This window comes from Chelon labrosus (genome assembly GCF_963514085.1).
Source record: "Chelon labrosus genome assembly, chromosome: 20".
In the NCBI taxonomy this organism is placed as follows: Eukaryota; Metazoa; Chordata; class Actinopteri; order Mugiliformes; family Mugilidae; genus Chelon; species Chelon labrosus.
This window is the reverse complement of record NC_140353.1, coordinates 350001-362500: the sequence shown is the minus strand read 5'-3', so window position 1 is coordinate 362500 and position 12500 is coordinate 350001. Positions and strand designations below refer to the sequence as shown.

The following is a 12500-nucleotide window of genomic DNA, read 5'->3' as shown; positions in this document are numbered from 1 at the left end:
ATCAGCCAATCAGTCCATACCTGAGAGTTCAGGTGAGTCTGTGTGTGTGTGTGCGTGTGTGTGTGTGTGTGTGTGTGTGTGTGTGTGTGTGTGTGTGTGTGATGCAGAACCGTGACTGATTGAGCTGCAGTATGTTAATTACAACCATGACCCTTAAAAAAATGAAACAGCATCGATACCAGGCCGTCCATCTCTGCAGCGCTCGTTATAGACGGGAGATGGAAATCAAAAGTATTGATGGAGGTGGGGGAGGAGGAGGAGGAGGAGGAGGAAGAAGAGGTGGGGGAGGAGGAGGAGGAGGAGGAGGTGGAGGAGGAAGAGGATAATGAAGATGAGAGCGTAGAGAAAAAGAGACACAAGAACAGGAGAGGTTAAATCAGAGAAAGAAGAGATGAGGAGAGAAAAAGAGGAGAGAAGGACATATGAGGAGGAGGAGGAGGAGGAGGAGGAAGAGGAAGCAGGTTTGGATATAGACCGGCAAGCTTTGATGTCTCTAAAGCAGCGAGGCCCCCGGGGGCCAGGGAGGTCTGCTGGGGCCCAAAGGAGCCTCTACTAGAGCTCTGATATCTGATCTCTGATCAGCTGACGTCTCTCTGAAGGACGACACTCACAGTCCTGAGAGACGACGGTCCAGATTAATACGATGAAGACATGAAGACATGAAGGCGTGAAGACATGAAGACGTGAAGACGTGAAGACACGAAGACATGAAGACGTGAAGACGTGAAGACATGAAGACACGAAGACATGAAGACGTGAAGACGTGAAGACATGAAGACACGAAGACATGAAGACGTGAAGACATGAAGACACGAAGACACGAAGACGTGAAGACGTGAAGACGTTTAAAGTTTTTAATTCTTTCATTTATTCTATTGATGACTAATAATGTTACATTTTACTGGATTTAAACTTCAGCGCCAACCTGGACAACATGTTAGCATTATGATGGAACTAGCGGTTAGCTGTTATCATTATGATGGAGCTAGCGGTTAGCGGTTAGCATTATGATGGAACTAGCGGTTAGCTGCTATCATTATGATGGAGCTAGGGGTCAGCTGCTAGCATTATGATGGAGCTAGCGGTTAGCTGTTATCATTATGATGGAGCTAGCGGTTAGCTGTTAGCATTATGATGGAGCTAGCGGTTAGCTGCTATCATTATGATGGAGCTAGCGGTTAGCGGTTAGCATTATGATGGAACTAGCGGTTAGCTGTTATCATTATGATGGAGCTAGGGGTTAGCTGTTAGCATTATGATGGAACTAGCGGTTAGCTGTTATCATTATGATGGAGCTAGGGGTCAGCTGCTAGCATTATGATGGAGCTAGCGGTTAGCTGCTATCATTATGATGGAGCTAGGGGGTTAGCTGCTATCATTATGATGGAACTAGCGGTTAGCTGCTAGCATTATGATGGAGCTAGGGGGTTAGCTGCTATCATTATGATGGAGCTAGGGGGTTAGCTGCTATCATTATGATGGAACTAGCGGTTAGCTGTTATCATTATGATGGAGCTAGCGGTTAGCTGCTATCATTATGATGGAGCTAGGGGGTTAGCTGCTATCATTATGATGGAACTAGCGGTTAGCTGCTAGCATTATGATGGAGCTAGGGGTCAGCTGCTAGCATTATGATGGAACTAGCGGTTAGCTGGTAGCATTATGATGGAACTAGCGGTTAGCTGCTAGCATTATGATGGAGCTAGGGGTCAGCTGCTAGCATTATGATGGAGCTAGCGGTTAGCTGTTAGCATTATGATGGAGCTAGGGGTCAGCTGCTAGCATTATGATGGAGCTAGCGGTTAGCTGTTAGCATTATGATGGAGCTAGGGGTTAGCTGCTAGCATTATGATGGAGCTAGGGGTTAGCTGCTAGCATTATGATGGAGCTAGGGGTTAGCTGCTAGCATTATGATGGAGCAAGCGGTTAGCTGCTAGCATTATGATGGAGTTAGCGGTTAGCTGTTAGCATTATGATGGAGCTAGGGGTTAGCTGTTAGCATTATGATGGAGCTAGGGGTTAGCTGCTATCATTATGATGGAACTAGCGGTTAGCTGCTAGCATTATGATGGAGCTAGGGGTTAGCTGCTAGCATTATGATGGAGCTAGGGGTTAGCTGTTAGCATTATGATGGAGCTAGGGGTTAGCTGCTATCATTATGATGGAGCTAGCGGTTAGCTGTTAGCATTATGATGGAGCTAGGGGTTAGCTGCTAGCATTATGATGGAGCTAGGGGTTAGCTGCTAGCATTATGATGGAGCTAGGGGTTAGCTGTTAGCATTATGATGCAGCTAGGGGTTAGCTGCTAGCATTATGATGCAGCTAGCGGTTAGTTGCTAGCATTATGATGGAGCTAGCGGTTAGCTGTTGGCATTATGATGGAGCTAGCGGTTAGCTGCTAGCATTATGATGGAGCTAGGGGTTAGCTGTTAGCATTATGATGCAGCTAGGGGTTAGCTGCTAGCATTATGATGCAGCTAGCGGTTAGTTGCTAGCATTATGATGGAGCTAGCGGTTAGCTGTTGGCATTATGATGGAGCTAGCGGTTAGCTGCTAGCATTATGATGGAGCTAGCGGTTAGTTGCTAGCATTATGATGGAGCTAGCGGTTAGCTGCTAGCATTATGATGATGATGGAGCTAGGGGTTAGCTGCTAGCATTATGATGGAGCTAGCGGCTAGCTGTTAGCATTATGATGGAGCTAGGGGTTAGCTGCTAGCATTATGATGGAGCTAGGGGTCAGCTGCTATCATTATGATGGAGCTAGCGGTTAGCTGTTGGCATTATGATGGAGCTAGCGTTTAGCTGCTAGCATTATGATGGAGCTAGCGGTTAGTTGCTAGCATTATGATGGAGCTAGCGGTTAGCTGCTAGCATTATGATGATGATGGAGCTAGGGGTTAGCTGCTAGCATTATGATGGAGCTAGCGGCTAGCTGTTAGCATTATGATGGAGCTAGCGGTTAGCTGCTAGCATTATGATGGAGCTAGCGGTTTTAAATAATATTGATGTTAATATTAATATTATAAGAATAAAGAGTGACCGGATGTGTCTGTTGCCATGGAGACAGGCCTGTTTCTCTCATATCAACATATTTACAGTGAGAGTGGATTCAAACAATTAATCAGTTTTATTATTGGTTTTAAATTAAACCTGATTTAATCATTTTAGAGTTTAGACCAACAGAAAACTTCTTCTTCTTCTTCTATGAATCTAATAACCGCTGGTTTCTACTTTACTTCCTGGTTTCATTCATTAAAGAACCAAAGAGAAATTTACTGGTTTCTTTATTTTAGAGTCTAGATTAAAGTGGAGCTACCAGGAAGGAGACGGACGGCTCCACCTTCACCTCCTCCTCCTCCTCCTCCTCCTCCTCTTTAACCTGTTTAACTAAAGACACACAGAAGACGAGAATAACAGCCCTCTTCCTCCTCTTCCTCCTCCTCCTCCTCCTCCCACCCCCCCGCCGGGCCAATCAGACGGTTGTTGATGTGAGTCTATTGTCTGTCTGTCTCCCACTGCTCGTGGATAGGCCGGCGTGCTGCAGAGTCTCCAAACACAGAGACAGCTCACAGTGAGGACGCCAGAGACAAAGGACACGACGGACTCTCTCTCCCTGCTCCTCTTCACCTCGTCTGCTTCCTTCAGGTCCCTCGCAGCTCAGTTAGGAACTCTGTCTTCCTCTACATGTATATTTTCATCATAAACTTTCACCAAACATGCGGCAGATTTACGTGACGTGGACGCAGATGAAGACGAGGTCAAGGTCGAGACGACGACGTCCAGGCGGTGTTCTAGGTTTTATTCATGTCCAACAGCAGAGAGGAGAGACGGGCGAAGACGTATCTGAGTCAGAAACGACTAAAATAGACGAGTGTGTTTGACTTTAACTGGTTTAATGGTGACGAGGCTCCAACAAACCAGACCAGAGTCACTGGAACTACAGGAGAAACTAAAACGTCTTCTAGATCAGAGAGTAGAAAACACCCTGGTCTCAATGATATCATTCTGAACTCATTCAGCAACCCCTTGACTAGACCTTGACCAAGAGTTTAGAGAAACACCACAAAGGTTCTAGTAACAATAGAACCAGGCCCACTCTCCATTTGGACATCTGGAGAACCAAAGAACCCAAAGTGTTCCACGTTGGGTTCTTACCTCTTGAAAGTGAATCTGGCTACAAAATCCTCCTGATTCCACTACAGGAGGCAACGTACACACAATTCAACTCTCTCTCTGACTGAGTTGATCCAGTAGATCAGTTAATCTACTGGATCCTTCTCTGATCAGATCTTCTCGTCTCCTGGATTCAACTCGTCTCTGCTTCAGTTCCTCTGGATGAATTCTGCTCTGTCGTATTCAGCAGAGACTGAATGTCACCCTCCTCCTCCTCCTCCTCCTCCTCCTCTTCTCCTCTCTTCACTTCCTCAATTAAGCAGCTCATCCATCGCCATGATTACATGCTGCTAATTAAGCAGCTAATCAGCTAATTAGCCAGGAGCAGAGAGGGATGAGAGTGAGTGTGTGTGTAGGTGTCAGAGCATCGTCTCTGTTTCCTCGTTCTGATGCTCATTTATGAATGTGTGTTTTATTTAGCTGAATGAGACGCTCCTCTGTGTTCAAATATAAAACACACTTTATTTTAACAAGAAGAGTTTTTATTGTCCACAGAGAACCAGAGCGATGATGTCTGCTCGACCAATCAGGTCGCTCCTGCAGGTGATGCCGTCGCCTGAGAAGCATCGGAATCATTTTGTGTCGCTGGTTGAGAGAAAATCAAGATTTAGAACCGAGAACAATCTGAAAGTGACGACATGACGTCCAATCAGGAGGAGAGGATCCAGTTGTGATGAGAGGAGGACAAACCTCTGAGACTGAAGAAGTGGGCTGTACCAAGCTGGACTGATCTGGACCAATGGGAGCTGCCCATCCAGTTGATTGACACGTGACTCAAACATGGAGTTTAACCCAAACGTTTCCCTGAAGGAAACACCGTCCACCGCTTTGGTCTCTGCAGGTTTAACAGAACCACCGTTTTATTTCTCTAGAATCAGGACCCGACCCTTCTCTATCTCTGCGCTGAGCGTGGACTCACCGCTGGGATGGACTGAGTCAGACCCTCCAGCTTCACAGCGAGCATCTCTGTTTTACGGAGCTGAGCGGGCAGGGCCAGGAACTCCTCCGACCCGTACCAGTGCTCCCGGCCTGGGCTGGCTGCAGACGGGACGCCCTGTCAGAGGACAGAGTTGATGATTGTTAAACCAATATTTAGTTTTAAGAGTTCTGCCGTATGTGCAGCTCATACAGAGGATACGAACACTAACACTGGGATAAAAAGAGGCTCCTCGTCTTCACCACATATAAAACTGACTTAGATTAAATTTAATTAACAGAAAGAAATTAGAAGGATCCTTTAAGACTTTAACTGTGGTGAAAACAAACTTTTTCAGATTATAATTCTGGGTATGAACCATCCCGTCTGTTTTAACACAGCGTGAAGAACAGAAATAATCTTTCACCTTCTGCCTCTTCACGATCCACACCGCCGTCCTGCCGGGAGGAGGTCGGGGGTCCGACTCCTCTCCAGACGCCTCCAGGTCTGAGGAGAGGAGCTGCTCCCTCATGGGGGAGGGCAGCGAGGAGTCAGAGTCCTCCTCGCTGTGGGCATGCGTCTTCTTCTTCATCCTCTGTATTTGGTTCGTTTCATCCTGAGACACTGGGCCCCGGAGAGGCCGGGGGCCGCCGGCGGTCGGTTTGGCCCCAGAGGAGCTCCTCTGATCGGACGGCAGCCTCTGTGCGCTCCCCTCTGAGGATCCTCCGTGTCTGGAGCTCACATCCACGACCTGTTTGAGCAACAGGAGACCAGAGGACAGCAGCTGATGAATAACCATGAAGAAGAACAGCAGACGGTAGAAGAGCTCTCAGGAGTCTGGTTCTATTAAGAACCACCTGTAGAACCGTCTCCCTACCACAGACCAGCTCCAGGTGATGCTTTCTGCTGCAGGTATACAGGCAGTCATGCTTTTAATGCAACATGCAGCACGTCTGTAGAACAATAATAATAATAATAATCTTTATTTCTAAAGCACCTTTCTTTCACTTGACCGTCTATAGCTTCACTACAGTGACAATAAAGGGTATTCTGATTCTGAGTCAGCTGAATCATCTGGAGTTTATTTTAATGTGTTCATGTTTTTAATGTGTTCATGTTGGTTTGGTTTGAGAGTAACTGGCTGATGTTCCGTCTGTGGTTGAGTCGTGACCTTCAGACCAAACAGAGAGTTGAACATTTAGGATAAAACCTGCTTCAGAACGATGAACGAGAACCAACCTGGAGGCTCTCGTAGGACTGGGAGACGTTCTCTGGATAAACTGAGTCCAGTTCCAACCAGAACTTGGACCGGTCTGGAGGATCCACCAGAGACGGGGTACTGCGGCTCAGCTCGGCCTGGACATGGAGCCCAGAGAACGGGCTGACCTTCCCCACGCCCCCCCTGGTGTCCTCCACCGTGGCTGAGAGCAGGGCGGCTCTCTTGGGCAGGGACGGCTGGGTGGGGGACACCTCGGTGCTGTGGCTGACCCCCTGCAGATGCCGCTTCGCACCTTCACCGTGGCTGGACACGCCGCACTGCATTGTGGGTAACACAACTGGAGGATGGTTGTGGTTTGTGGAGTCAGCGGCCGGGGAGAGGTCCGGTAAACTGTTGTGGAGGTGGGATCCTGGTTCCTGGTCCGGGTCCCTGGAGTGATCGGGCTCTGAGGACGGGTCCTCGGGTCCGGGCCGTGGTTCCGGGGCCTCGGGGTCGTCACTGGGACTGTAGTCACTCAGCTCGAAGGCAGTGATCCCACAGTCCAGAGAGAAGTAGTCCTGGCTGCAGCGGATGGTCAGCTGACCGCAGTCGTCCACCTCGGTCAGAGCGTCCAGACGAGTCTGCAGAGGAAGAGTTCAGCCCGTCAGTCTGAGACCAGGACGTACAACACACAGTCTGACAGGATGAGGAATCAGGTCTGACCTGGTGCTGGTCCTGGCTGAAGGCCTGCAGGATGTCTGTCTGCCGGGTGAAGTTTCCGTTGGAGTCCTGCAGGCCCTGCAGCAGACGCTCCTTCAGGACCAGAACTGAGACTCTGAGCTGGTGCCACAGCAGCTGGACCGTCCTGAAACCAGGAGACACCAGAGCGGTCTGTTAATATAATTATTAATATTATTAATATTATTGTAACGTATGTGATTCTTATCTCTGTGGAGCCTCTCATGGTTCATCTAAAGACCAGAGCTGAGACAAACTCATCTGAACTAGAAGACGTTTCCTCCAAGTGATCAGCTCTGAATGTCTGCTGGAGAGAAGGTCACATGACCAGAGTCTGGTGATGACCTGGTACTCACCTGGAGCGTTAGCTGGAAGGCTAGGAGGCTACCAAGAGTCCAGTTGTCTTTGTCTCAGCATCGTTGTATGTGTACATGTATACAGTCACTGAGTCCAGCTCTGCAGTATAATCAGTTTACTAAGACGAGGACGATTGTCTCAGACTCACCTGATGTCTACGATGATGTTGACGGAGTAGGACAGAAGCTTCAGGGAGAACTCCGTCTCCAGCAGAGCGTGAATCTGCTCCACATGGTCTGAGATGTCCTCACAGATGTCCTGAAGACACGAGACGTTACAACACAACATGTGAGAAAAGCAGAACTGTTTCTACTTTTAAACATGAGTCAGATTCATGTGGGACGTCGTCCAGACACTAAACTGTAAAAACCTCTGGGACAGACGGACGGACTCCGAGCACAAATAACCTGCAGATCACAAACACACGCTGTTACAGCAGCTCATTTTTATTTCATTGAAACTAATTTGCTCCTAGATGACCCTGATGATCAGCTGATGGGGTCATTCCATGCAGTTGGTGAAGTTGTCCAATAAATATAATTTCTTTCATTTGACTCTTTTTATTTTTTGTTGTTCAGGCTATAATTAGGGCAGGAGACGTGTCTGCAGAGACGCCCTGGACAGATCCTCACGGCTGCTCCATGGAGACCAGCCAGGACAACACAACACCAGCAGCATGTCAGAATGTAGGTCAGAGCGTCACCGTGACCTACTGAGCTCTGCTCCAAAATAAACCAGGACCATGACCAGGCACAGGCTTCCTGCTGGTCTACAGGTCTGGACCAGGATCTGACAGACCCTCTGCTGTTAGGGGACCAGAACCAGCGCAGCACTCCTCCATCTGCTCAGTTATATATATATAATATATATCTATAAGTGAACTAACACAGAGAGACACTCACACCTACGGCCAAGTTAGAATCACCAGTGAACCTAACCAGTGGGAGGAAGCTGGAGAACCTGGAGAGAACCCACGCAGACACAGGGAGAACATGCAGACTACACACAGAAAGGAACCAGTCGTTGTACTGCACCATGCTAACATGCTAACATGCTATCATGCTAACATGCTATCATGCTAACACCTGTGTACATTTATGAAGAAGAGACGTTACTCTCACTCCACTCGACTCATTAATTATTATTCTACACATTAGATGTTTTATTTCTGCCAGACAGATCTACTAACATGACTCTGATTCACCAATCAGACGTCGCCATGCAGTCACATGACCAGACACAAACTCTTCACACAGAGCAGACAGGGAATGTCTCTACTGTCTCTACTGTCTCTAATGTCTCTACTGTCTCTACTGTCTCTAATGTCTCTGGTGTCTCTACTGTCTCTGGTGTCTCTGGTGTCTCTACTGTCTCTGGTGTCTCTACTGTCTCTGGTGTATAAATCTGTTTTTCTTAATGAATGAATTAATTTGTTATTTAGTAAAGATGTTTTTATTTTTAGTCATTTTTTATTTTATTATTTGTAAATACCAGAATATTCACATTATTTTCTATCTTTGTTTAATGACATAACTTCTACATAACGTTATGATCAGTTAGTACTTTTATTTTTATTATTATTTATCAGGTTACGTGATGTAGGCTAATGAATATGCTAATATAAGCTATAACAAAGGCTAATGGCTAAGAGGCTAATGATACAGCAACATGCTGTTAGCTGTCTTATGTAAAGTAAATTAAGCTAACGAAGTTATTTCTGATGTTAGCTAGCGGGAGCTAACTAATGCTATAAACACACAGAACAGACACAGAGTCTTGTGGATGCTTCAGGAAACACGAGGGTTCATCCTCTGAGGACCATGAATCTACAGGACAGGTGTGGTCGTCTGTCCTGATTCAGGTTGTGTCTAGATGGAGACGGACGGAGACGCAGCGCTGAGCTTCGTCTTTAGATGCAGCCGGTAGTTTTTAGTGACTTTTTATCCTTCACACAAACACAACTCCAGATCAAAACATGTTTAGCTCAGACGTGTTTTCATGCAGCGCCTCGTTCCAGCTGAGCTCGTCCTTCCCAATCAGGATATCTGGAGGAAAATGTATGTTTTATACAACTCTCTAATCTCTCTATAACTGAACCCCGACCGAGAGCTGCCTCATCAAAAACACCCCGGAGGGAAATCAAGATCAGCCCCCGAGAGGAAGGAGGCTCGTTCTGGAGGCTCCTAATTAACACACAGCTCAGGGACGCACAAAACGGACTACACACACTGGGTTTCGTCATCAAAGCGCTGTCATGTCGCCCTAAAACTGAGCTGAAAGTGTCACCGGTGTCTTTCAGATGCTTCAATAATTCACACACAGCTTTCAAATGCTAATGCGCTCACACACTCTCAACAGAGGCCCGTCTGAATGAATTAACAGCCAGTCTGTCGGCTCCATCTGAACTCATTTGTTAGAAGATCTGGGGTCGTGGCAGACTGCAGGGAGCTAATGAGCTGCTCGTCCAGCTCCGTCCTGATGACCCGATTCTTTCTATTCTCAAGTTTACTGATAAATATTCTTCGTACAAGCACAGAGGACGACGATGGGGGGAAAAAGTTCAGGTTCTGGGACGAGGTCAAAATAAACCAGTTAAATATCCTGAGACTCTTCTCAAACATCTGCTACTGGTCCTCTGCACGCCTCTGATGTTTTAGACAATCACTGTTAGCTGGGAGGCTAGGAAGAGGTACTGTTAGCTAGGAGGATAGGGAAAGCCACTGTTAGCTGGGAGGCTAGGGAAAGCTACTGTTAGCTAGGAGGATAGGGAAAGCCACTGTTAGCTAGGAGGCTAGGGAAAGCTACTGTTAGCTAGGAGGCTAGGATGCTAGTAAGCTAGCTACAAAGCATCAAACAGAGCTGGTTTCTCCTGAATCAGCTGATCAGTTGTTCTACACTTTATTAATTCCAGATCATCTTGATGTTGAGATCAGAACATCATCAGAAAAACTAGATCCACAGACGCTCACCTCTTGGTCAACCACAGCCTTCAGCTGAGAGTCCAGCCTGTAAAGAGCTGCAGAGACCAGTTCTACCTGAGACCAGTTCTACCAGAGACCAGTTCTACCTGAGACCAGTTCTACCAGAGAGCAGTTCTACCAGAGACCAGTTCTACCTGAGACCAGTTCTACCTGAGACCAGTTCTACCAGAGACCAGTTCTACACAGAGACCAGTTCTACCAGAGACCAGTTCTACACAGAGACCAGTTCTACCAGGGACCAGTTCTACCAGAGAGCAGTTCTACCTGAGACCAGTTCTACCTGAGAGCAGTTCTACCAGAGACCAGTTCTAATAGAGAGCAGTTCTACACAGAGACCAGTTCTACCAGAGACCAGTTCTAATAGAGAGCAGTTCTACACAGAGACCAGTTCTACCAGAGACCAGTTCTACCTGAGAGCAGTTCAACACAGAGACCAGTTCTACCTGAGAGCAGTTCTACCAGAGACCAGTTCTAATAGAGAGCAGTTCTACACAGAGACCAGTTCTACCAGAGACCAGTTCTACCTGAGAGCAGTTCAACACAGAGACCAGTTCAATCAGAGACCAGTTCTACCTGAGAGCAGTTCTACACAGAGAGCAGTTCTACCAGAGACCAGTTCTACCAGAGACCAGTTCTACACATGATGATTTAATCTTCAAGCATTTTGCAGGAAACAGAACAGTTGTGGTTCTTCTTGTTGTTGAGTCCGTCGTAGCTGAAGTTCAGAGATGAGAAGTTCAGACGCTCTAATCTGACTGACAGCTGATTAACGGTGAAGGTCACGTTTGTGTGTGATGTGCAGTCATACATTTATTCATGCTCCAACTTTGGATTTCTGTGTGTGCATTAAAGTATACATTCAACCGACTTCATTTATCAGGAACTGTTTTCTTTTTTAAATCTAGCACTCGGCTCACGTCCAGTCAGGACATGATCTGTCAATCACAGCCTCCGTACATCCAGCAGCGTCTCTAATTGCCTAAAATCAATCTGAAACAAGTCGACTCCAGCTTCAGCTCCAATCCCAGCTCACCCTCATCACGGCCGACATCAAGGGCCTCAGACCGGCCGCCTCAAACCGCCAGCGACAGCTCGGCCTCATCCGCACCCATTCGATCTAATAACCTTCAACTCCTCAGCGCCGTGTTTTACCTTGGAGATCAAATACTGAGAGCTCCTTCCCCCCCGGAGTATTCAAATGAAGCCGCTTCAAAGAGAGAGAGACGCCGACGCTGCTGCTGCTGCTGCTGCTGCTGCTGCTGCTGCTGCTCAGATATAAAGGCTTGTTACAGTAATGGTTTCAAAGTGGGAGCTTCAGTGAAAGGAGTCTGAGCTCCGGCCTGTTTGTCTCTGCTGGACATTTAAACCACTTCAGAGACTCAACGCTCACATGAAGGAGACCAACCACCAAGTCTCTAACTAACACCAGGTCAGGTCAACTCAGATTTGTAGAGTAGGAAAAAAAACAAGAACTAAAGTCCAAGAGGACTACGTAGCCTTCAACGCATCACTTCCTGAACTCCTGCCTCCGTCAACACTCAGTATCAGATCAGATCAGGCTTCATCTTTAGTAGTTATTTATTTTAGCTCTGACATAAACTAAAACCACATCTGTGTAAAGTCTTCTTCTTCTTCCCCTTTGTTAGCTAACGTCAAAGCTGCCAGAATAAAAGAAGAAGAAGAAGAAGAAGAAGAATCCCAAAGGCTGCACCCAAACAACAACAACAACAAACACTGAACGTTTACAAGAAAAGAAAAGTTTCCTGGAGACAGCGTCAAGGAGAAACATCTTCCAGAGAGGGTTAGGGACCCAAACAACAACAACAAAGCCTTCCTCCTACCTTCCTCTACCTTCCTCTACCTTCCTCTACGTTCCTCTACCTTCCTCTACGTTCCTCTACGTTCCAAAATAAACTTCCTGTTGGAACAATCTGACTTTGGGTTCTTTCTCAGACCAGTCCTCAGTTTCTTACCTTCCCTCCCCGTCTCTCTGGCTCTCCTCTGAACCAGACTCATGAACCAGAATCACTGCCGTCCAATAAAATGATTCAAATAAAAAGATTCAGAAAGTTAAAGTTGTGTGTAACGCTCTGCTGCTGCTTCCATGTGCTGACCGACTGACCCACCAACACACT

At 47.0% G+C, this 12500-nt stretch overlaps 1 protein-coding gene across 1 annotated transcript in view; it reads right to left on the bottom strand.

Moving 5' to 3' along the window:
* akap6 (A kinase (PRKA) anchor protein 6) overlaps positions 1–12500 on the bottom strand; it is a gene marked incomplete at both ends in the record, with an annotated part of 100675 nt that overhangs the window by 83389 nt on the left and 4786 nt on the right. The window contains 5 exon segments of the mRNA XM_084568478.1: positions 5071–5213; positions 5491–5842; positions 6331–6930; positions 7013–7154; positions 7533–7642. Of these exon segments, the coding sequence (XP_084424604.1) occupies positions 5071–5213; positions 5491–5842; positions 6331–6930; positions 7013–7154; positions 7533–7642 (1347 nt within the window).